The following is a 26,019-nucleotide window of genomic DNA, read 5'->3' as shown; positions in this document are numbered from 1 at the left end:
TGCAATGTGCGTGACAATCTCACTCAAACAAATGGACACTCTCTCAACAGAATGAAATACAAGAACAATGGATAACAACACAAACACAACAGTGGACCAGAACATGAGGACTCGACTAGCTCAAAGAACCAAAGAACCATGTACAGACTCTGGCGTGGCAGCACACTCAGCTCCAGCCCAGGACTTACGGGTACAAATGGGGTGTCGAGGCTCAGATGTGCAGGGATGGTGAAGCAGTGCTTTGTGTAAGACTCTCTCTAGACGACTACGTACAAGATAATGCCACTAGCCCAGAACGACTACTCATATGTATCACCATAAAGAGCCACCAACGGCTCATAAATGTCAGCCATGTGGTGACCTGGCCACGAAGTCCACTAGACCACTGTCGGTAGGTACCCTGCCACGTGTCCCTCCTAGACCAGAGGGTCCGTCCAGTGTGAACCAGGACCAAGTGTAACCAACTGTCCAACTGTTTGTCCTGTGAAGTGACACTGTAGCCCTGCTACACCAACCTACCTCGCTTCTATCAGATATTGATGGTGCTTTCATCAAAGCAGTAGAGGACTTACAGAAGCTTAAGATACCAGAGCAAGCTCTAATCAAAGGAAACAAGCCCACACCAACACCATATGATTATCCCCTCCTCAGCTCTGTATTTCTCCCTGGCTTACCATTTTCCCCTCTTCTCCAATCTTCCTCATGGAAGCTCTTATCTTTTAAAACTCCCCTTGTTTCACTGCGTGCATCATAAGTTACTGTTGTTCTGTCTCTGCTACCCCTCTGTAATTTCCGAGGTTCAAGTCTCATCGGATAGATCTTTTGATTATTGGATATTGTTCGACGATTAAACCAGCTCAATTGCATCTCTCTTTTCCGTCTCTAATTTTTAAATGCACTCTCTCACCATCACATCTCTCTCTTTGCCTTTCTGGGACTATCTCTTTTAAAAGACTCCTCAAATTGATTCAATACTAATGTTTTCCTCCTTTCAATTGGTTATCTGCTCCCTCTCTTTCGCACACGTGCAAGGTGAGATTCTGGGAATTTCAACACATCTTTCCATAGCACCCACCTGGTCAATAGCCCGTTCTGGTTAATGAGACTCCATAGCCAAAAAGATAAGTCCTAAATTGTTATTCTCTATCTTTGACAACATTTATATCTGGCTCTCTATCTCGGCCTTGTTCTTTCTTTTTCCCCGCACTGTTCCCTTGCTTACTGCTTACTGAGCCCCTTATCATCTTTTAACCTGCCCCACATTCTCTCCTCCTACTGTGTTCCTTTGCTTAATGAGCTCCATCCCCCACCTTCCCTACCCCTGCTAAAAGGCTGTAAGGGTCGCCCTAATTCCTAATTCCCATTGCCCTTTCCCCTCTCTACACCTCACCCTAGCCACTAATTTCCCTCGCCCTCGTCCCCCCTCTCCAAAGCTCGCCCTAGTCCCCCCTATCAACCCCTCGCCCTCGCCCCCCTATCGACCCCTCGCCCCCCTCTCCAGCCCTCGACCTCGCCCTTCCCCTATGGAGCCCTCGCCCCACCCCCCCCTATTGACCCCTCGCCCCCCCTATCCAGCCCTCGCCCCCCCCTCTCCCCCTATCGACCCCTCGCCCCACCCCCCCCTATCGACCCCTCGCCCTCGCCCTGCATATCGAGCCCTCACCCTCCCCTCTCCAACCCTCGCCCTCGTCCCCACCTATCGAACCCTCGCCCCTCTTCAGCCCTTGCCCTCGCCCTATCAAGTCCTCGCCCTCGCCCTCCCCTATCGAAGTTGCCCTCCTTTCCTCGAACACTCGCCATCCCCTATCGCCACTCGCTTCCTCTCCAGCCTTCAAATTAGCCCCTTGTCGAACCCGCACCTCTGCCATACCTGGCGAGTCCTCACCCCCCTTCTCGCGCAGATCCTTGATTCTGGTTGGGCCTCCACCTATTAAAGCTACATCAGCCGGTCTGCACCCAATTGAGAAAGGCGTTAATCCACCGTTTTCTCTCTCAGCAGAACAAAACAGATAGAAAGAGGCTTTAACAGAGCTGCAATTTTTGGGATTGAATTGCAATTGTGTGAGAGACACAAGGATGTATGTACTGATGTATGTATTCACTGGGGATATTGTCCATGTATGATCTTTGGAATCCCGCAAATCCACTCTGCTGCAGTCAGTTTGATATAAGCTTGCAGTCAGTTTGATATAAGCTGTTGGGTTGTATAAAAGACACTACTACAGTGTGTACAGTCGGCAACAAATTGCTATGGCAGGTGGTAAAAAATTGTTGCCTAGGAAAAAGGCTCAACCACACAGAGAGGAAATTGATGCAACTGACGAAGAATCAGACCATACAAACCATGGGGTCACTGACATGTCTTCCAGTGCTCCATCCGACGAAAGTTACAAGGCCTCGGCGTCAGAGGCAGAGTCCAGTTCGGACGTGGATCGTGATAGCACTTCCAACGGCAGCTCAAGTGATCAGGAGAAAGATCCAAAAGGAAAACGAAAAATCATGAGTCATGTAATCAGTCATGAAGTTGCTAGGCCTGAGAAAACAAAACATAAAACAAAGTTTTCACTAAATATTCACATGCAGCAGCCCAAACCATCCCTGAGAGATATTCTCTCACAGGCCCAATTGGATAACTTGGGTATCAAATCACTAGCTGAAGCTATCGTCCCAGATGACATACTTGTCGGCATGGTTCATCAGATGTTGAAAAATTTTCCAAAAGTTAGAGGTCACACTTTGACAGCTACACGTCTAGGAAATGCAATGGGGATGACCAACTTTCCCGCCTTGCAGCCTAGTACCCGGTCTTACTCAAAGCTCTCCAAAGCTGATACCATAAAGGCATGCAAGGCATTGTTCGAACCCGATCATCCTGAGCTGTAGCATCACAAAGCTCTCTTAGCAGCTTTCAGATATTACTTTTTGGTGCGAGATGCGCAAGGAGCAAAGGGAAAAGTAGGAGTGCCGACCACGTTCCCACTATGTGATGGTCTTTATTGCTTAATCAAGAACATTCCTTGTGGGTTTCATCAGATCCTCTTTACATCATTGCAGAAAAGGGCGAAAAGGTTTAGAGCACAAGTATAGTCATCTCAATCCAGCTTCCAATGTTTTGCAGCGCCACTATTGGCCTGGGTGATCAACATCCGTATCAACCCTTTGGAAGTGGATAAGGATACAACAGTACCACTGCAAGTAAAAAGGAAATCTCTCGGCACAGATGATCAGAAGAAGAAACAGAAGAAAAGAGTCAAAGTGGTCAAAGATACGGCAGAGACACTACGACCTCTGTCATTTTCAAAGAGTCAGACTAGGGTGACAGTTCCTCCAAGACGTTCTTCTTCTCACCCCGTTCCCGTCTTTACAGTGCCAGAGGCCGTTGTGAGCTCCGATGTTCTTAGTACGCCCACTCCTACTACTGAGGCGGTCTCTCTTCCACAGGTATCTCTTCCCACTGCTACCATTTATACTACTGCCAATATTACAACACCATTATCGGCAGCACCTGTGGTACCCTCGTCATTCTCTCTCATCTCCAGCTCACCCACTAAACCCGCTACCATCGTCACCCCGATCACACCTATCACCCTCACCACTGCAGTGCCTCCGGGTAAACCTGCTACTACTACGTCTCCAAGTGCTACTACTGCTTCCTCTAGTGGAGATGACTCTTCTTCGTTGTTCAAAATCTCTGAAGAAAACCTACAGGAGTCAAGAAATGCCATAGCAATGATTGAACTTGGTGCATAGAAACTAGCAGCCACCCACCAAAAGCACTCGGCCACATATGCGGCTATGGAAGGCTGCTTGCGAGTTGCAGAGAGTGCCATAGCGGATAGAGATGCTACAATTTTTGCCTTGCGTCAGGCTCTGCACTTAAAGACACAGGTTATTGATGACCTCAGAGCCCAAATGCAAGGATTTCGGGACATGCTAGTCCAAGGGGACATGCAGTTTCAGCAGCAGCCTCAGCCTACCATGGGGTACGGGTGGGTTCGTCCAGCTAGATCAATACAGCCGACTATGGGCTATGCTGAGTATAGTCATCGACAGTTTGGGGGAGGTACAGCTTCACAGCAGTAGTACTACCCTCAGGGATTTCAACAGCCTGGCACTTTTGGCTCCGTACTGCACATGGCATCCTCCCAGACGGTTCCCTGTGATGGCTATGCAGGCGCACATAGACATGGGTGTTCGAGTCAGAGGCCTCAATACACTTCAGATCAGGTACTCCCATCCGCCGAGCAGCAGGTGGCTGCTCCTTTCACTGAGAGTCGGGTTGTGGCCCTCATAGAGTACAAAGTTTTCCCATCGATCTGATGGCTCCTCCCCCAGAGGCTGATACTTCCGGTGTAGCAGTGGCCACCACTCTATCTCTTGGATGACAGATTCAGGAAAACACCATTGTAAATATGCAGTAGCTAGTAGTTTTCTTTCACAGTTGTTCAGTCTTCCTCTCACTGAGACGGTGAGCGGTCTTGTGGCGGGCAACTTGTAGCAGACTACAGTGTCACTTTCACAGGACAGTTAGTACAGTTGGGACTTTTAGAGTTGGTCTTGGGTTTGGCCGGTCCACACTGGACGGTCACGCTCGGCAGGGACACGTGGCAGGGACACGGTGGTCTAGTGGACATCGTGGCTAGGTCATCACCACCACTCAGTGGAGATAGACTTAGATGTTGTCATTTATGAGCCGTTGGTGGCTCTTTACGGTTGTATATATGAGGAGTAGCGGTTTGGTCATGGATCTTGTACGTAGTCGTCTAGAGTGAGTCTATACACAGAGCACGTCTTCACCATCCTGGAACATCTGAGCCTCGACACCCCCATTGTACCTGTGAGTCCTGGGCTGGAGCTAAGTGTGCTGCCACGCGAGAGTTTGTATCAGTCTTTGAGATAGTCGAGTCATATGTTCTGTCTGTTGTTGAGTCTTTGTGAGCTCTGTTGATGTCTATTGTTTCCTTTCTATTCATGTCTGTTTGAGTGAGATTGTCACGCACATTGCACTGAGGACCACCCACTGTAGAGAGCACGACACATTATCCGCGCTACACTTGCTCGAGCACCAACAACAAACTGAACGGCGATAACTACGTCCATTGGAACTTGATTATGCGACTTTGGTTCTCGCGGAAAGGCTTATGGGACATAGTTGACGGTTTGGAGCCATGTCCTACGAGGGATCCTAACAACAGGTACACCCGCCTTCAAGATGTAAGTATGAAAAATCATGTGTCGATTGGGATGCTTGTAATGGGAAGGCAATGTCGGCCATTGTGGAATCTCTTACAAAGGAAATTTCTTCAGCCAACGATATGTGGTTCAAGCTTGTTGGAATGTTTGATCGGAATTATTTGATAGCTATTTTGCCATCAAGTTTCCACTTGGAAGTTCCATGCAATATTGTGTTATGAAGGCTAAAGTTATTCATGATCAACTCTAGTCTATGAAAAGTGCACTAACCGGTACTTAGTTGGCTGCTTTGGTACTCAAGAAGTAGCTTGGGGCGTATGAAACTGTGTCTAGGACACTTCGGCTACAAATCACGAAGGAAAAGCTGGAATTTGATGATTTCAACTCTTTTCATTGAGGTGGAAGCCGTGTTGATAACTCAAGGCAAAATTCAGATTTCTGACAAAGGTGTGGAAGCACTTGCTTTTTCAGATTTAAGAAAGAAGACCATGAGCTGTTGTTACAATTGTGGAAAGCGTGGTCATTTGTCTAAAGATTATAGATCCAAAGGCAAAGACACTTGGTTCACGGAAGTCTTGAGGAGATGAGCAATGAATATTCCAGATGAGAGCATGCAGTGTCTCAGGGGGACCATAGGCAAGAGTAATTCCTTGACACCTGGTTCAATGAAGTCTTTGAGGAGATGAGCAATAGATATTCCAGATGGGAGCATGCAGAAGCCGAGCAGTAACATTGTTGCGGCATTTATCAATGTTGTGTATGCTCTTGTTTTTACAGTATATTGTGCTTTTACACCCATTGTTTATTAGTTTTTTTTTTTGAGAAAACAAGATGCCCCTTTCCCTTCAAGTGGTTTGCATACCATTTTTCTGTCAAAGTTCAAAGTTGTCATGCTTGGCTTTTAGAATGTGTAAAAAGTATGCATTGTGTTAGCCCTTAGACTTAGCCAATCATTCTACTTGTATTGGTGCAAGACGAGTTAGTATACTAAGGCATGGTTTTGTAATTATGAGTGCATGGTAGTGGCAGATTTGATAAGGGACAAGCAATATCTGGATGATATCTGGTGAATAATTCAGGAGTTTTAGTGGGTTTTATCATTAAGTTTCATGCAAATATTCAGTTTAAGGATGTCCACATGAGCATCATTTACTTTACTGTAGAGATGTGTTTTAAAGGCAATGGCAGTTGCAAGTTGGAAAAATATCCTTTATCCTTTTATTTTCAGATATCGTAGCATTTCGCCTCTTTTAATGAAGCTGGAAGAGATTGTAGTGTCTACAAACACAGGCAAATCTCCTGTATTAGTAGAATATTACAAGTACTGGGAGCAGAAAATCTTTGATGCTTTGATCCAGATGGTTTTGAAAGGACTACTGGTTTTGCAATCCCTTTTCCAGTTCAGAAAGGTGAACCCATTATCTCACACAACTGCAGTTGCTATTCTTAGAAAAAAACAGTTATCTTTGTCTCAAAGAATTGCGGCTAGATTGGTGTGTGTTCCTATGGGGCCCTTGATTCTCAGTAAGAAGCTTAAAAGATAGAACATTATAAAGAGCCCGTTATTATTATTTATTTCAATTTTAGGTGAGATATCTCCTTTGCAATTTTTCTTATTATTGTGAACTTGCCCCATGCTTTGTGTTCAATTAAATGATATATCATCTGATTCAAAGTTCCCTTGTCTCATCAGGATGGCAGCATAAATAAATTTATGCCTCCCCATGAATCTCTTCTCATTCATAAGCCACCAGCTCACTTTCGAACTCATTCATGCTTCCACCTCTTAGTTTTTCCATAGGCTTCATACCCTATGGAAATATGGTGATACGGGTAGGTTTGCACACGTGTTTCTCACCAAATTGTCCTAAAGATAGAACTTGCAAGTTCTGAACTCTTGTGGTGCCGAATCTGCACCACTTTATGTACTACCGAACAATGATTTCCATTTGCACTCAATATTTGCATATAATTCTTGAGTGTTGCTCTTTCACCAAGCTTAGAAAGTCATGCTGGAAACTTCTGTAAAGCCCAAGGTCCATGCTAAATGTTAAAAGCAATGTCAGCCTCACATGAAAGATGTCCTTCTGCTTGGTGATGGTGAGTGTCAGTTTTGTTTCTCAAGTAATCACTATATGGCAAGGTCTACCTAAGTCTTTTATGCCGAGGAATTAATGGTTAGAAATACGAAAGCATAGCCAGCAAAATTACTTGTACCACTTTCAGTGGTGGTATAAAACGTCCTTGCTTGAGACTTGCAGACACATGCTTATTGCGAATGCAGCCCATGATCGAATGTCAAAGTTGCATTTTGGTGACATAGACTGGGTTAATGGCTGCTTTGTTTTTGTTTGCAATAGCATCTGGATTGCATATAATTACAGGATTGAATGTGTTGCTCATAATTATTTCATTAATCTTCCATTACTTCGGCAAATCTTATGCAAACACAGATTTTCCTATACATCAAAAATTTAGAGTTTAATTTTAGAAGATAGTTGCATATTTGATAAATCGTTCTGTTCAATCTTGCTGTTTATACAGATTTCTAGTAGGCAGCAGCCGCTGTGTAAATGTAGGCGATTCAAGGTTAATTTCTATTTAAACAAACCAGATGTCCTTGCTCAACCACCACTAAATGATGTTGCTGGACTGCTTAATCGATTGGTGAGTCTTTATCAGCATTGCTTGATTAATCTTTTTATTTGCTACATTGTGGTCACATAACATGAACAATTATAAACAGTGTACTAGATAAAATTTTCTCTAGGACATGAAGTTTTAAACTAACAGGACGGGAGGGCTACAAGGTATGCATGTACTATGTTTTCCATTCGCTAAGATCTTATAACATTATTGCAGGTGCGGACAGTAGTTACATCAGCAAGAGCTTTCATCAGGTGGATGGATGGGACTTGTATGGAGACACCTGAACAGGTGCGTTGCACTTAAGGGAGGAGTTTCCTATTCGGATCTGATAACAGTGTTTGATCTCCTACACCAGATTCTTGTCGTTGAAATGATACTAGTGTCTGTTTCCAGCGATTAGGAGGGGATTCAGAACCCTTTATTTTCAATTTTTATGCAGAAGTGTCTGCAAATCCACAGGTTGGTTGGTTCTTGTCTATGCAAGCCAAACAGTAATGAAGTATAGCATATCTTGAAGATTTCTAGCAGATGGAAGTATTTGGCACCATGCTTTTCAGAATGAAAACGAAAAGTGCATCGTAATTCGAGTGACCCACTTTTTAATGCCCTTTTTAATCAGCTTTGGAATAGTCTCTGATATCATACACCAAATTTTACCGTAGATAATCTACCTTATTGCTTTCTGCATTTATCATTTAAAGTCAAAAAGCCTGAAAGGGTATCTATATGTGTACAAAGGGCTACAACCATCTAATCAAGAAACACATCTGTTCAAATCTTTCTGTGTAATGTGTGTGAGCACCATGTCCTGTTCACTACAGTGTTTGCATACACACAGGATGGTGCACACTACACTTATGGGCTTGTGCTTTTGACCAGGAAAAAAAACTTAAGAGGCTGGATGTATGATTTGTTTTTTCTGCATATCTAGGCCATCATAGAAGAGCAATGCACTACAACTTAATGGTTAGTCACTGTTGAGGCACCTGCTGATGGACGTACTGCCCTGAGTTGAGACTATGCTCTTACGATATGCTTGTACATTTAGCTTCTTGGAGTGGCTATAGATCTTCTCATCGTTCATTTCTCTTTTTTCTTCTAGCAAGGGAATTACCTAAGAAGATGCTTCATTTTATGGTGTGAGATATCATCATCAGTCGTAACTTATCTGGGTCTCATGGGCCACTTTGGCCTTGAGAAACATTGCTATATTTTTCCTTCATTCTTTCTTTCTTTCTTTTTGTGTGGCCTGCAAACAACCATCTGTTCAAATGTATTTCATGCGACACAAGCTATGAATTCCTAAGCACTGTCTTTAAATTGTCTGTATGGATGTACCATTAGAATGCAACCTTTTACTTGTTACTCATCTTACTGTCTTTTAATGAACACAAAGGTACAATGCGTTTTTTTTGTCATTTTTGAAATAACTGATGGAACATTTTGATGTGCCCATTCTGCTACATCTTTTGGAAGGCCGCACTCGTTTTAGAGTCGTGCCATAACGTTAGGCTTTCTTATTCCAAGCTTTTAAGCAACGGATTGAGGTTTTAAAAAGACACTTCAACTCATGAAATTCATGTAATGAACAAGGTAATCTAGCGAGCATTAGAGTTTCAAATCTTGAGAGTTGAAGTTCCTGTCATCCAGAAAGGAATGGAATTATAGGACTTTAAAACCCTGAAGCCCTGCTTTTTCATTATTGTAGCGCACAGTAGCATGAAGGTTACAGATGGTACGGCTGCTTTTGGGCCATATAGCCTCTTACATTTTGCAAGATGGTCTATTGGCAATATAAAGCCAACCATAATAGGCTTTAATCAGAGATTAATTTCCTTTTCAAATTAACTTTATGATTTTCAATCAATTGATGCCCCTGGCTAGGCTTTGTTTCTGAAGTTGTCCAATTTAATACTGAAATTTGAACTTTGAAGCATATGTAAGGCTATAATGTTTAATTATAAATATCTAGAAAGATCAAAACATATAGCACAAATGTTAATCATTCTCCTTGGATCTTAATATAAATTTTGCTGCTTGCTAGATCATCAAGAAAATGTTGATTTTGGGTACTCACGTCAACAATGCAGTTATGGGGATTCAAAAGTAAGTATTAAGTGCCAATTGTGAAAGATTTTCTAGAAGTGCTTGTTCTAATGTGATTTTCTGAGAGAAAATCTGCAGGACAAAATCATTTATTTTCTGTTTTACAATAGGAGTGGCTATTAGGAGCCGGTTAGCAAACAATGGCCATTCATGAGGATTTGTTGGGTGTTGGCATCTAGTGTGGACCCAGTGACACTGCCTGTGGGATTGCTCCAAAGAAAAACAGATTTGGCTTTGAATCTTGCATCTCATGCCTGCTTATCTACTGACATGATCTTCAATTGGGATCCAACAGCCTGGTCGTCTCTGTTTGATCCTATGCTATGAAGCAGATGCTGATAGTTTTGCAACTTAGATCCAATGGAGGTATTTTTTGGTGCCCCTCCCAAATTTTGCAGTGCAACCTTGGAATCGAGAGCGTGCTGCAGGCTCCTTGCTTTGGTATATATATGAATGGCATTCTGTGGCTCCTGTAGAGACCATCCAAGGGACATGGCTCAACCTGGTTCAGGTCCACACTGTATGATGGCCTTTGAGGCAACTCACATCAGGACCTAGCGGGTTGGTCTCTTCTTCTTCTTCTCACTAGTGTCAGGCCATTGGTGTAACTTTTCCAACCCTCCATATACCTGGATGAGCTCATGGTTGAAATCTTGGGTGTCTCCTCCTCTAATACCCCCTCGTACAAAGACATGTTTGTAGCACAGTGGGCATTTGATCAACATTCAAAAGGGTCTTTTTCTTGTAAAAGATAAAAAGAGGGCACCTAGTAAACAATAGGTTGATGCATGCTGATTCCTAGCTTTTGGTGAGTTGAGGACGGTCTGCCTAGATGGAAGTATGGATTGAGTTAGGGGCTCTATCTCACGTTTATATCCTCTCTAATAGTTGCTTCTATTTTCTTAACTTATTGATCTTTGCATGATATTTGCGCTAGTAACTTGTACAGGAAAACAAAATAACCATATTGTGTACTGGTTTTTTGATGGTCAAGGCATCTAGAGGGCTGGCGCAAGTATCAACACTTATGGAGACAAGACAAAAACGCCGTGCTGATTAAATTTGCCGTGCAAAACCCAACCTGTGCAAAATTTGAGGAAAAACTTGCAAGATATGCAAAGGTTGGTTTTATTGGGCAAAAGATAGAGTAGGCAGGCTACGATGTGAGCAAATTCCTGTCTCTTTTTCTTGCAACTGTATCTGGTATTAAAGGTTAATGCGATGCTGTGGTTACAAATTTATATGTAGGTGGCATCCGATGTTTCAGAGACCCCTAGTGAGAAGCATGTGGAGTTTCTTACCATATTATCACATCAGCTAGTAAGTTCTATTCGGAATGAGGCGTTGCTATGGGTTCAAATGATTGGTCAGACAATGGTGGAAAATGAAGTTCCGCGGGTTGCCAATATACATGGTCGGATAGAAAATTACCTGAAAACCCTTCACCAGGCAATTTTCTGCTTTTTTCCTCTCGTAAAGCGTGCTAAATTTTCTTCATAATGGAATATAAAATGATTCTTTTTATACAGTCATCTTGTTGTTGTTTTGAACCGTCTATGCAAAAATGCTCAAACTGTACAAGGCTGAATCTGTAAAGTGTCTATGCTTCGTAGCACAAAGAAGCACAAAGAATCTACACTCCCTTACGTTTTACTGTCCACACGCTCCCTTTTGCACGAAAATGCTGAAAGGTACATGGAGCAAGATTGAAAACATACTACAACAAAGCTTTCATGTCTTTCATGTCTACTCAGCCCCCATCAGTCTGTGTATTTCACAGCATAGGTTGTTACCTCTTAAGCGTTTAGTAGAGTTCAAGTCCAAGCACTTTTTTTTTTGCAAGAAAAAGATTAGTTAATAAAAGGGCCCAAAGGGCTACTACCGGCCTCTGCTAGAGAGGGCTTCATTAGAAACATGGGGAGACTCTCCCAATGAGAAGACAAGATATGCACAATGAGGGCTATCACGAGATGGGAGGAGAAAACAACCACACTTGTGGCCGGTAATGCCATCTAGGCACGCCCTGAACCATGGTGAAAAAGGGTTCTCAGCGCCAAAGTTGCAAGAAGGCCTCGTGGCGCTCCTGCATGCGGTCGGAGCTGCCCTGAAGTCTCTCAAACTGGCCCTTGAGTGTATGGATCGGCTCCAACCAGATGTCATGAACAAATTCTGCCGGTGGAACGGGTCGAGTCTCGAAGATGCAAAAGCAGCGGGCTCGCCAGATGAACCACAATGTCAGGCCACAAATGAGCTTTCAGAACCACTCTTTATCACTGCACCACTCCCAAGGGATGAGCTCTGTGGCGAGCTGGAGTGCAAGCCTGCCCTCCTGAATCACTATCATCCTGCTGGTTGAAGACATGTCGAGTCGAAGCGCTGGGCCCGCGAGTGTGGACCAAGCTACAACGCCCCAAGTGTACTGGCTGGCTGTAGAAAGGGTGGGCATCAGCCAAAGAATCCGAAGCCAAACTTGCTGTGCCATGGGACAGTCCCACACACTTTTTTGTGAATCTGCTTTGATTAATTACAAGTGGGAAACCTCAAAGCAAGGAAAACCCACGAAAATAAAGGGATACAAGAAGCGGAGCATTATGAGACTCCGAAGGCTAAAAACAGTCAAAGTAAATCCTATAGATATCAAGAGTGATGTCTCCAGCGTCATAGGGCAAATGCAACGCTTGACCAAGAGATAATTTGAAATAGGGAAAGGGATCAACAGAAGTGCCTTGGAACATTAAGGAGTTCCTATGGTGCCAGATGGCCCACATAGTCAAAAATCTGACCCAGCTGAAGAACACCACAAACTGAGATTGCGGTGACTGGAGCACTCCAAAAAGCCAAAAGCGTCTGTGAAAAGAGCCGGAAGGAAAACGAAGATGAAGAGCAGTCGACACTTGGCGAATGAAGGCTCTGGAGTGACGACGATGCCACAGTAAGTGTGGCACGGTCTCCTCAGCTTCAAGGAATCTGGGACAGTGGGAAGACGCAATATGCCGAGCATGTAACACACTGCCAACAGGTAGAGCTCCCACCAAGCACCGCCACAAGAAAACACGTTCTTTCAAAGGCAGATGACTCTGCCAAATGCGAGACAATGTGTGTTGCCACCACAAGGATGACTCGGAGAGCGACCACAGCTGATTACCTTGATGCATAATCCATACATCAGACTGAAGGATGGCATAGACACTGCTAGCTGAGATGCAGTCCAATCTAGTAGTAGCCAGATTCGAGTCAGAGAAGCGAGAGTCCACATTGAAAGGAGGAATGGGCGAATGAGTAGCAAGCATCCTTTGAATCTCCCTCCAGAGAGCAGAATAGTGAAGATCAGCCGAAAGCAAGACACTGCATCAGCGAACAAAAGAACATAACCCGAGTCATCAACCACGTGATGCACTCGACAGATTCCTTTTTGGGAAAGAAAATACGCTTGGCGAGGAGACTGTTGAACCAAAGTCGAAGCGAAAGCCCTGCTCCAATGCAAACTCTCTAAGCGAAGAGAGTTACCCATAGAGGATTGTCGACATTCCAAGCCAAATGCGAAGTGACAACCTTCCAGTCAGCAATTAGAGAAGAAGTAAAGGGACATCCAGGAATGTGTCCTTCGAGCTTTCCCAAAACGTCCCAATAAGTCTGTTTCCAATGACCAAAAGATGGAGTGACAATGTGCACACACAAATGTGTAACCATGAGAGCCGAGGGTTGCTGCTGCTCTACCAAAACTAGCAACAACATAGCTTTCCGAGCCAGAAGATGACGTCGCAAGTCCAAAATATTTAACCCTCCAAGACGCTTGGGATAACACAGCTTGTCCATAGATAGAAGAGGAAGACCCTTCTTGCTAGAGGAGGTCCGCCAAAAATGCTCTAAAATATTGGACATTAGGGATTGCAAACGCAACCAAGGCCAGGATAACAAAGGCAAGTAAAACTGCACATACGCCACAAGGATGCATCGAACAATTTGGAGACGCACATAAAGTGGCCACGTGGACAGTTTCCAATTATTCAACTTGGAATGCAGACGTTGGAGCACCCAATCCAGTTTCTGCATAGCCGATACATTCCAACCCAGTGGATAACCCGAATGGCGAACCAGAACATGTAGAGGAACAATCTTCCCAGGCCACAATATCTTATGCCAGCCACATTCTTTCAGAGGCAATAGCTTGGATTTGCAGACGTTAACTTTGGGACTTGCTGCCAATCCAAACAAGTGAAGAGTATTCATAATCTGTTGTACATCATCATAGTTATTGCAAGGCATGGGAACAAAGAGTTATCCACATAAGCCTGACCAACGAACTGTTGTCCGGAAGGTAAAGTCAGGCCATGTAGCCTACCAGTGGAAGTCAAGGAATCGAAATACATGAACAAGGGATGAGTAGCAATCGCATAAAGCAAAGCATTCAGAGGGCAACCCTGCCTTACCGACCGTCCCAAAGGCCAAGATTCGGTGAGAGATCCATCCCGCAAGCCTGCAGAAGTGCTGTGTGCATACAAGAAAAGCATGACACGGGATAGCCTAGGCCCAAAGCCCAAATGTTGCATGGTTTCCGTAATATAATCCCAAAGAACAGTATCAAATGCCTTTCCAACGTCGACAGGCATGACCAAGACATCCTGTCGAGTATATTTTGCATATTCCATTCCAATGATGACATTGTTGGGGTATAAAGCCCAATGTGGTCGCCCAGGTAAGTGGGCGGGCCGCCAGGTATGTACACATATTCTTTTGTTAAAACCTAATAAGAACTCACTATGCTCTACACATTACAGTAGAGCGAGTTCACCATATCGTCGTGCTCTTCTTCTCGCACTCTCTCTCGCGTCGCACTTCCGCTCGTACTCCTTCAATTGGTATCAGAGCTCAGATCGAGGCTCGGGGCAGCACTGCAGGAGGCTAGAGTCACCAGCTCAGATTGGAGTGAAATTCGACAGGCGAAGACACGGCCCCAAATCCTGTAGGAGAACTCGAAGGGCTCGGTGTTCTCAGAATTTCATTCTGAGGTCATCTCGGCCACCGTTCGGCTTCGACAAAGGTCTGCGCAGGCCATTTTCGACTACGTGGTCTCGGCGGGTGCAGATCCGACTCTGCAAATTTGGGGTTTTCGGCCTACGACTGCAGGTGCTGAGGATATCGACACTCCCAGAGTGTTGATTTGTGGCTGTCTACACATCGAAGGACAGCTCACAGTTCTTGGAGGCGTGTCACATACAACACGGGTGCATCTACACACAGACTGTAGGCGACATCCACTAGTTCATCAGGTAGCTTGTGTTTGCTGCTTGATATTCCAGATTTCATCCTGACATTGCAGGTACTTCCACATGGGATGTATTGTCAGAGATGATGTATGTCTGTTGAGGGTTTGCTGGCTGTGAGTCACGCAGCAAACAACCGCCGCAGCGGTTACAGCATACAGTGGGAAATTTGTGGATGTATGACTTTGTGGGAAGTCTATGTACTGTCAGATTTACTGCAGCCTTTGTTGAGGGTCGAGTGAGGTTTTATTGAGCTGGGGGATTCTCGAATGTTGAGATCCTTTCGGTGATACAGGTCTTGGAGCGATCCCTCGAGCACCCTTAGATAGGCAGCTAGGATGTATTGACTGTGAGTTAGACAGTTGGGATAGCATCTTTGCTTTACTGCCGTTGAGGCATTGTCGCAGTCTATGCTTACAGGACAGTGACAGGACAGTCAGAGACAGTACAGGTGCAGGACAGGTTTACCCACAGCTTACAGTGTTAGAGAGACAGTGGTTTTTTGAGCTGTTTTTTGGTCTGTTTTGAGTACACCAGAGCCATTTTACAAAGGAGACTCTGCCAAAATTTCTGCAGAATCTGAAGCTTTCTTGGTTCATTTGACAGGTTGATATTGGTTCAGAGGTCAGTTTACAGGGGAAACTCTGCCGAATTTTTCCCAGGAAAGTAAACTACTGTGAAGCGTAGCTATGGCTGGATCACAGGACACTGCTCTTTACAATATCAAGAAGCTGGATGGAACCAATTTCCCATTGTGGAAGCAGCAGATTTGGCACGTGTTGGTACAAAAGAAGCAGATAAAACCTATAAAGCTCAAGGGGATAAAACCAGAAGATATGGACGAAGATGAATGGAGCGAAATGGATGAATTGGCACTTTCTACCATTATGTTGACTTTGGCAGAAAGCGTTTACTTAAATGTAGCAGACGAGATGTCGGCTTATCAAGCATGGTTAAAGCTGAGTGATCTTTATGAGAAGCAGAGTGCAGCTTCACAGGTATACTGGCTTAAGAAGCTTGTTGACTTGAAGATGAAAGAAGGGACACCTATGTCCAATCATCTGAATGAATTCAACACAATCTACAGTCAGTTGTCAGCTCAAGGTGTCAAGTTTGATGAACCTGTTAGACCTATGTTCCTGTTGATCACATTGCCGGAAAGTTGGGACACTTTTCGCACAGCTTTGAGTAATTCTGCACCTCCAGATGGTTTGAACATAGCAGGTGTAGAAGGAAGTATGCTTACTGAAGAAACCAATAGAAAGACAATGGAAAAAGGCAAAGGAACAGCCTTAGTTGTCAGGGGAAGGACCAAAGAAAAGTACAAAGGTGGAAAGAGGAATGAGTCTCGTAGCAAGTCCCGCAGTGCTAAAGGCAAGAGTGACATAGAATGCTACCATTGTGGCAAGAAGGGTCACATGAAAAGAGACTGCAGAGAATGGAAAGCAGAAAAAGGAAAAGAGAAAGCTGAAGACCATGGTGAGAAGAACAAGTCCTCAGTGAAGATTCAAGAAATAAATGTGACAAACACTATTGCAGAGGATGACAGTCTAGTGTCAGGAGACATCTACTTCTTGAAGAATACAATGGACTCAGCTCTTCTTACAACATCTGATGGAAATGCACTGAGTGACTGGATTATAGACTCAGGGGCATCACTTCATGTGTCTCGAAACAAGGAGTGGTTTACTTCTTATGTGACCACTAAAGATCATGTTTGGCTAGGCAATGGGCAGACATGTGAGATCTTAGGTGTTGGAGATGTTCAATTGAAGTTTCAGAATGGCTCTTCTCTCACGCTGAAGAATGTGAGACATGTTCCCGCAATTACAAAGAGCTTGATCAGTACAGGTTTACTTGATGATGTTGGCTACGTCACCACTTTTGGACAAAACATGTGGAAGATATCCAAGGGTTCTATGACAGTAGCACATGGAGTAAATTCCTCGTCTGGAGGACTTTACATGATTTATGTATCAAATGTCTCTAAAAATGTAATCAATGTAACCGAGCAGCCGAACGTTTCTTTGTGGCATAGCCGGTTAGGACATATGTCCAAGAAGGGAATGGAAATCTTGTCTCGTTCTGGTTATTTGCCTGGCTTTTCATTTAATGATTTTGAATTCTGTGAACATTGTCTGTATGGTAAGCAAACACAGCAGCCACATAAGCATAGAAGCAGTAGAAGAGATACACAGTTGGCACTTGTTCATAGTGATTTGTGTGGACCTATGCCTAACCTATCTCTAGGGGGAGCTTCTTACTTTATGACATTTATAGATGATTACTCGAGGAAAGTATGGGTTTACTTTCTCAAGCACAAGGATGAAGCGTTTAGTGTTTTCAAAACGTTTGTGACACTTGTGGAGAATCAGAGTGGCAAGAAGCTTAAATGCTTACGCACTGACAATGGTGGAGAGTATGTTTCAAAGGCCTTTCAGGAATTTTGTGAGTCAAAAGGTATAAAACGTGAACTTACTGCTCCTTACAATCCTCCTCAAAAAGGTGTTGCTGAGAGGATGAATAGGACCGTACAAGAGAAGGTCAGAAGTATGTTGTCTAATGCACAGCTGCTAAATGGGTTTTGGGATGAAGCTGTATCAACAGCTGTTCATCTTGTAAATAGATCTCCTAGCAAGGTTTTGCAGAAGGATTCAGTGCCAGAGATGGTATGGTCAGGCAAAATGCCCTTATACAAGCATCTCAGAGTCTTTGGCTGTGAGGCATATACTCACGTTCCAAAGGAATTTAGGAACAAACTTGAGCCAAAGAGTAGAACGTGCATCTTTCTAGGCTATGGTAATTCTGGTGAGATGGGGTACAGACTTTGGGATCCCGAATCCAGAAAGGTTGTCCGCAGCAATGATGTTTACTTTAATGAATCCAAATATCATTCTAAACCAGAGAGGTTTGAGGAGATTAGAAGAGTTGTCTTCCAAGAAGATGGACCTCCACGTGCAAGACAAAATGTCAGGGCTCAAGAGGAGCAAGGATAGGATAGAGTGGAACCACAGGTTGTGGCTGAGCCTGAGCCACCTATTGTGCGTAGATCTGGACGTGTCACGCGACCTCCTGATAGGTTTGTTCCATCTATGAACTATGTCATGTTGACTGATTGCAATGAGCCTTCATGTTACAAGGAAGCAGTGCAAATGAAGGACTCCGGGAATTGGCAATTGGCCATGCAGTCAGAGATGACAGCTCTGCATAAAAACAAGACATGGAAGCTAGTTAAATTACCACGGGGCAAAAAGGCTCTACCCTGTAAATGGGTTTACAGGTATAAGATCACCGCTCATGATAGTCAGCCAAAGTACAAAGCAAGGCTTGTTGCCAAGGGCTTTAAGCAAGAACAAGGCATTGACTTTGAGGAAGTCTTCTCTCCGGTGGTCAAGATGACTACATTGAGACGCTTTCTTGCATTGGTTGCCATATTAGATTTGGTGTTGCACCAAATGGATGTCAAGACAGCGTTCTTGCATGGTGATTTAGATGTGGAAATTTACATGCAGGAGCCAGAAGGGTTTGTTGAGAAAGGCAAGGAAGATTGGGTATGCCAGTTGTTAAAGAGTCTTTATGGCTTAAAACAATCACTGAGGGCATGGTACCATAAATTCCACAAGTTTATGCTTTCTCAAGGCTACAAACGTAGTGAGTTCGATCACTGTCTATATACAAAGAAGGCTAAGGATGGTAGTTGGCTGATCCTTATTTTGTATGTGGATGACATGTTGATTGCTGGCAAGCACTTGGAAGAAATTTCAGCTTTGAAGTCAAAGATGGCAAAATCGTTTGACATGAAAGACATGGGTGAAGCAAGTCATATACTTGGTATGCGCATTGAGAGAGACAGATCAAAGAAGTTGATTTGGTTATCTCAAACAGAGTATATTGACAAGGTTTTGCAACGTTTCAATATGGAGAAGGGAAAGGCATTGAGTGCTCCATTGCCACCATATGTGAAACTTAGCAAACAAGATTGTCCTGTGTTTGAGGAAGAACAGGCTGAAATGGATAAGATTCCATATGCGTCTGCAGTGGGTAGTTTGATGTATGCAATGATTGCCACTCGCCCAGACATTGCATTTGCAGTGGGAGTAGTAAGTCGATACATGTCAAACCCTGGCAAGAAACATTGGGAGGCAGTGAAAGGAATATTGAGATACCTGAAAGCTACAAAGAGTATGCGTATATGCTATGGGAGTCAGGAGCTAAGTGTAAAGGGTTTTACAGACTCAGATTATGCAGGTGACTTAGACAACCGAAGGTCTACGTCAGGGTATGTCTTTACATTGGCTGGTGGAGCAGTATCATGGCGTTCTAGATTACAAGATTGTGTTACTCAGTCTACTACAGAGGCTGAATATGTTGCAGTATCAGAGGCATGCAAAGAATCAATTTGGCTTAATCGACTAGTAACAGATTTGGGAATCAAGGAAGAGATGCCTGTGTTATATTGTGATAGTCAAAGTGCTATACAATTGGCTCGCAATCCAGTTTATCACTCAAAGACAAAGCATGTGGATGTGAAGTATCATTTCATCAGGGAAATGCTCGAGGATAAGCAACTTCAACTTGTCAAAGTTCACACCACAGAAAATCCTGCTGATCTACTTACAAAAGGACTTCCCTCAGAGAGCTTTGCGCATTTTCGCAAGCAGTTAGGTGTAGGGTAGTACATCACTTCTCTACATCTCTTGTATATTAGCTTGTATAGTAGCTTCTCTCACACTTAAAGTACCACATTGGACTTTAAGTGGGAGATTGTTGGGGTATAAAGCCCAATGTGGTCGCCCAGGTAAGTGGGCGGGCCTCCAGGTATGTACACATATTCTTTTGTTAAAACCTAATAAGAACTCACTATGCTCTACGCATTACAGTAGAGCGAGTTCACCATATCGTCGTGCTCTTCTTCTCGCACTCTCTCTCGCGTCGCACTTCCGCTCGTACTCCTTCAGACATTCGCGAGGTTATCAGTAATTTGACGTCGAGGAATGAAGCCGTATTGAGATTGATGCAAGCCTTCATGCAGAAAGCACTTGAGTCCGGTAGCGAGCATTTTTGCCATTAATTTATATACCACAAGCATGAGTGTAATAGGGCGCCTATGAGAAAATTCTTCACACAATGCATATGCTTAGGTATTAGCTTGAGCAACCCTTCTTTCCAAGAGGAAGGCGATTCCTGTTGTTCCCAAGCTGTATTCATCATGAACAACAGAGGCAGCTTCAAATAATCCCAAAAAGACAAGAAAAATTCCACAGAGAGACCATCCCAACCAGGAGCTCTCCATCGACCCAAATCAAGCAAGCCAACATATAATTCCGACTCAGTTAAAACAACTTCCAAGTCTTGAGCCTGTCGCATCGAAAGAATGGGAGCAACATGCGATAGAAACTTGTGACGCGCTTGGCGAGCTTCACTCGTCGGAGAAGAAGGGGCCTCAAAAATCTTGCCATAATGAGAGTGTAGGGCTAGTGCCAACTCTAGGAAAGTGGAGGTCCACTCCCCTGACGGTAATTTAACTCTCCTATAGCTTGAGACTGCCTGGAGTGATGCAAATGCTGGAAGAATTGTTTAGAAGCACATCCTTTATCTGCAAAAGCCTGTTGACGAGCTCGTGTCTGCCATTTGGCCAATTTCCTCTCATCATTGTGCCGTAACATAACGCGAGCAGAAAGCAACTCAGTCATTTGAGTGGCAGTAAGAGAAGAATGATTAGCCAAGTGCATTAATCTGCTACAAGCATCCTTTGCCTGATTAACTTGTTCCCTTAATCGTGACAGATAATCCCTACCATAATCTTGGATAACACATTGACCACGCATAACAAAACGGAACCAGGCTATGTCCATATCAACATACATATGGGAGATCAAAGGCGGAATGACATCCACAATCATAGTGCGAAAAGGTTCATGCTTGAGGTAAGCATTATTGATCTGATTGGCTGAGCCGAAGGGTATAGGACAATCTAAGCTGTACTAACAAGTGGGTAGTCTGTCAATCTGCCCGTTGTATTGACTCATCCAAGTCTTACTAGAGCGTACCAGTAGCATCTCACACTCTGGACTGCTGCTTGCACTGAGAATTTCTATGCTAGTTGTGCACATCCACATCTCTGTTATACTGGTGTTGGGTGGAATAAAGGCCTTTGTCCTCATCATGGGTGATATCATCTTGACCAACGATCTCTACATATACTTCCATCCATCATAATACTCCTTCTCTTGATCCTTTATGCTCTGCTAGGGGCTTTCTCCTTGTATGGAAAAGGGCGAAGAGAGAGATAAGTATAGAGGCGCCATATGAAAAGAAAGAGCTTACTTGATGGGGCTCATCTGTTCTGTGGATGAGGTCAGCCAAGGAGAGTGTGTCAGCCAGGATAGGGCCTAGGTCTACTTGCATTCTCCACACATGGGGGACCAAAATAAAGGGCTTGGGTCTCTTTTCTAATGGTTGATGGCTAGGTTTGTGGTATTTGCCAAGTTATCATAAGTTTTGTGCCAAGACACCTTCAATTCCTTACTCACTAGTGGTGCAATTACATCTGATGCTCTATTGATCGTATTGGCACGAAATTGGTGATAGTCATGCTACTTATCCTACATCACATGCTGAATGCCCACCAAAGTGTAACAGCACGTGACTATGTCTTGTACAATTATTTATGCAAATAACTAATCTATGGAATCGTTATAAAACTTACATCTTCACAAAGGTTGCAGACCAAGAGCTCTTTTGGTCTAGCACCCCAGCTACTCTACAGTTACAGTGGGTCTTGGGTTTACCACCGTGGCTACTTTTGGACATGAGCAATTTGGCGGGAGGTGGACGAGTCATAGCACGACCATCAGAGTGGCCTAGGCCTACCTGGTCTACTATTAGTCGACAACCTACAGGGTTTACCTCATCCACTCACTAGTGGTTAGAGATATTTTATCACTATGTATGTATTATTTTCGAGACATTATCCTCACCAATATTTGAGTAGCACAGTTTGTCGTGTGGAACTGAGTGCACTGTCAATGAGGGTCTTGTAATTGAGTCTTTTTGCATTATATCAAGGCTTGATTTAGCAGTCCTTGTCTCCTGGTGTCTTCTCTATCTCTGGTCTGTCTTGTTCTACTGTTTCAATTTTGTTCTTTTACACAGTTTGAGTTATCATAGTGCACTACACCCTAGTGAGCACTTGAGTGAGGATCTGACCATACTGCTATGAGGCCACCCACTTCACACAGCACCAAAACAAGTTTCTCTAGCATGTCCACATTGGCACACAGAGCCAATTATGCATGTGAAAACCACAAATACATAATGAATACAATCTATTCAGAAGGCTGTCGTTGATGTCTCACTTTGCTATCCTTCACCTAGTGGTAGTAGGTCATTGCTTTTCTTGGAAAAATGTTTCACTCCATAAGACGTTCAAGATATTGTCCATTCATGGTAATATGGAGCTACTCTTGACTTTTATCTTGTTGATGGCCATGAAAACCACAAATGGATGAGGGTGAGCCATTTTTCTAATGCACAATAAGATAAGAGTTGCAAAAGGAACTTTTCTTGGCAACAAAAACGCCCCTTGTTAAGAAACTTGCCTAGTTGGTCTTGGACCTGTTCTGCATGTGTTTTTCTTATGCTACACAGGAACTAAATAACAGGACGAGTGTCTTGAGTAAGACATGATCCATTGGGTTTTTCCAGTGGTAGTATGGGTTGGAGGCCATCTTCCAAAACGATACTGTTAAGTTTCAAATAACCTGAGGGATCTGCCCAATTTTTCACTAGAGTTGACATAGATGATCACCACTAGGGCACCATGCTGCCAGCCTGCAACTCCTGTTTAGCTTGTACTGGAGAGGTTTTAGGGCCCAGGAAGCCCTTGCCTCACATGAGAAAGGGGTGACAGACATACTTATTGATAAGCAATGTATGCCTTTCCCGGATCAATGGCACTTTTAAACATATAAAACTAACCCATCGCTATCAAACAAGTGTTTAGACTGTTTCCTTCAGCAAAGTGTTGAAACCTTTGTATGATACTTCATTGCGATATCTAATGCAGAAACCTGAATCACTGGAGGAGTTGAAGCTTGTACTGAATGTTGTTGCAGAAATTCAGAGCTCTGGCATGGAAATTGAACTTGAGTAAGTTTGCCATGATAAGTATTATTACTCCGTCTTGTATGAGACACTCACAAACTGGTTTGTTTTTTTAAAAAAAATTACTACTATCTTCTAAAAGCCAATATGGCCTGTGAGCCTAGCGATGTAGAGAAATGGATGGTATATACAAGGCTCAATGCTGGGTGTAGATCTGTCTGTCATACAAGGCAAAACAATATTGATAATTCTAGATAGTTTATAAACCTGATGCTTTGGCGTTGTAATTTGAGATTGAGTCAAGCTACAAAAAGAAGAGCTTTTTTACCCCATGCTACAGCTAAAATTTCCTTTTGTCCTTACCTACATGAAAACCTGAACCCTTTTATGAAGTCGCCTTTTCTTGTTGCTAGTGTCATAAGTCAGGGTTCATTTAACCATTGAACTGAAAATAGTGGAAAATGTCAAGTATTTCGATCGTCAAGGTTTTTTACCCATTGAATGACCAAAACTAATGAGAAACAAAAAATCTGAGCATACAAAAGTTCTGGTGTGCTAAGGCCACAGTTCGAACAAGTTGAAGCCATCAAAACTGAACTATGATAGGCCTCTTAAGCAGTAAATTTCTAGCTAAATTTTAGCTCTTGCAAGTACCCATTCAATATATTTAAGAAGGTTGTATGCTCATGCCTGCAGTAACCAAAAACCTTTCTCTCCTTTGTGTTTCTTAACACACCTCTACAACTGGGAGTGTCAGGATCACTCAAAAGAAAAATCTGTCTTAGCATTGCTATTATCAGAGTTGGAGTCCTTGTACACAATTATAAGAAAATTCCATAGAATTTAAAAATCACTGAAAAACACACGAAATTGTGACAACACAAGCATGCATATCTAAGCAGTTTTTACCGACACCTTCTATATGACCAGTTGCGAGTGTTATAAGTCAAGTTTCCTCGAAAGTATCCACTTAAACACAGTGGAAAATGTTATTTATTCTCGTCAAGGTCTTATCATGTAATGATGAAACTGATGAGTGACGAAAAATCTCATGTGTATCATGTGCAAAGGCTACTTGGAAAACTTTCAAGCAATCAAATCCATTTTCCCCTTGATGTTAGCTACAAAACCAACAGCCAGCTGCGTGCTTGTAGCAAGAATTCTATGTTGTGCTCTCTACTACTGTGCATACACTAAAGAGCAATATGAAATTAAGCAAAACTATACTCAATATGACACAACAACAGACTCCAAACCCAAGTGGATCTTGACTATACTTAAAGAACCAGTGTAGACTCTGGTTGGCAGCACAATCAGCTCCAAGCCGAGGACTCATAGGTACAATGTAGGTGTGCAAGTGCTAGACTGAAAACACACAAATCTAGACTCATACGACGCATAGCATCCCCAAAAGACCAATTGAGCATATATACGAAACGAGAAGGGGCAACCAACAACTAATACAAATTTCCCTCACAACACAGCTACACCTATCTCCGATTTGGGGTGGTGAGAACTAGCCACGGTGTTCTCGTGATCACCCTCTGTCTGCCACGTGTCATGGACAACTAGTATCATTGCGTTGGTGAGAATTCACCGAGTGTGAACCCTAGTAAAACTGTAACCATTGTCCATGTCCCGTGACGCTAGCCTGCTGTAGCTTGCCCGCTACAAGAACACTCACCATCCTCGAGTGATGGTATAGCTAACTGCTAAGCTCTGCAAGTAAAGATGGTGATATGTACACTCGAAAGCAGCAAAAAAACCATGGAACTACTGATGCTCCGATGATAGTGGGGGAAGAAAGAAAGGCAGTATGGGGACCGAGGTCACGGATATGGAGCAGGATAGGGCCCAAAGCCTAGATCAGGATACATTGGATAAGGCACTCCTGCCGCCGCAAATGCAAGACATTGCCATACCATTCTAGGGTTGTGTCTACCTTGTATAGATTGCTATCTGGGAAGTAATCCTTACTCCTATAGCTCCTTCTTCACCTGTGTGCACGCAAGAGAGGTTGTTGGCCATGACATACTACTTGCCGGATCGAAGAACCACCTCAAATTTGAACTCCTAGAAGAGTAGTAGACACCTCCAAACCTGGCTTGCTACTTGAGGCTTATTTAGTAGATAATGAAGAGCATGATGGTTAGTAATATTTGTGAAGTGCACACCCAATAAATAATGGTGGAATTCTTGCAGTGCATAAACAATAGCTAATCCTTCCCTTTGAGTTGTGTTGTAGTTGCGGTCAGCTTTGGTGAGCATGCAACTTGCGTAGTGGATCAGGCGATCCAAGATGAGTTCTTTGCTAGGTTGAGTCAAGACAATCCCTACATCAGTTTGACTAGTCTCAATATGCACATGAAAAATAGGGACCAATTCTGAGGCAACCATAATAGGTGCCTTGGTCAGGCGTTTCTTTAAAAAGGCAAAAGCTTGGGTCTGAACGTTGGACTGTTGAAAGGGGACATCAACACTGGTTAGAAGTGTCAGGGGTTGGGCAACATCTGCATACATGCGAATGAACTTGCGATGATAACTTGTAAGGCCTACAAAGCTTTGAACACCCTTGGGTTTGATTGGGGGAGGCAACGTCAGAATTGCCACTATCTTATCAGGGTCAGGAGCTAAACCTTTAGCAGACACCACATGACCTAAAAGCATACCTTGAGTGACCAAAAAGTGGCATTTGTTTGGA

General features: G+C 43.5%; 1 protein-coding gene across 1 annotated transcript in view; it reads left to right on the top strand.

Annotated features, from left to right (window-relative positions):
• Positions 1-26,019, top strand: part of LOC147427663 (dynein-1-alpha heavy chain, flagellar inner arm I1 complex-like) — a 316,587-nt gene that overhangs the window by 74,170 nt on the left and 216,398 nt on the right. The window contains exons 19-26 of the mRNA XM_086496532.1: positions 6,422-6,602; positions 7,738-7,860; positions 8,056-8,130; positions 8,236-8,301; positions 9,887-9,948; positions 10,943-11,069; positions 11,197-11,397; positions 23,281-23,363. Coding sequence (XP_086352658.1) covers positions 6,422-6,602; positions 7,738-7,860; positions 8,056-8,130; positions 8,236-8,301; positions 9,887-9,948; positions 10,943-11,069; positions 11,197-11,397; positions 23,281-23,363 — 918 coding nt within the window. The remainder of the gene's footprint in view (positions 1-6,421; positions 6,603-7,737; positions 7,861-8,055; positions 8,131-8,235; positions 8,302-9,886; positions 9,949-10,942; positions 11,070-11,196; positions 11,398-23,280; positions 23,364-26,019) is intronic.

The sequence above is a fragment of the Adiantum capillus-veneris genome, chromosome 23, assembly GCF_014529385.1.
Source record: "Adiantum capillus-veneris isolate H3 chromosome 23, ASM1452938v2, whole genome shotgun sequence".
In the NCBI taxonomy this organism is placed as follows: Eukaryota; Viridiplantae; Streptophyta; class Polypodiopsida; order Polypodiales; family Pteridaceae; genus Adiantum; species Adiantum capillus-veneris.
This window is presented reverse-complemented; position numbering and strand designations above follow the sequence as displayed.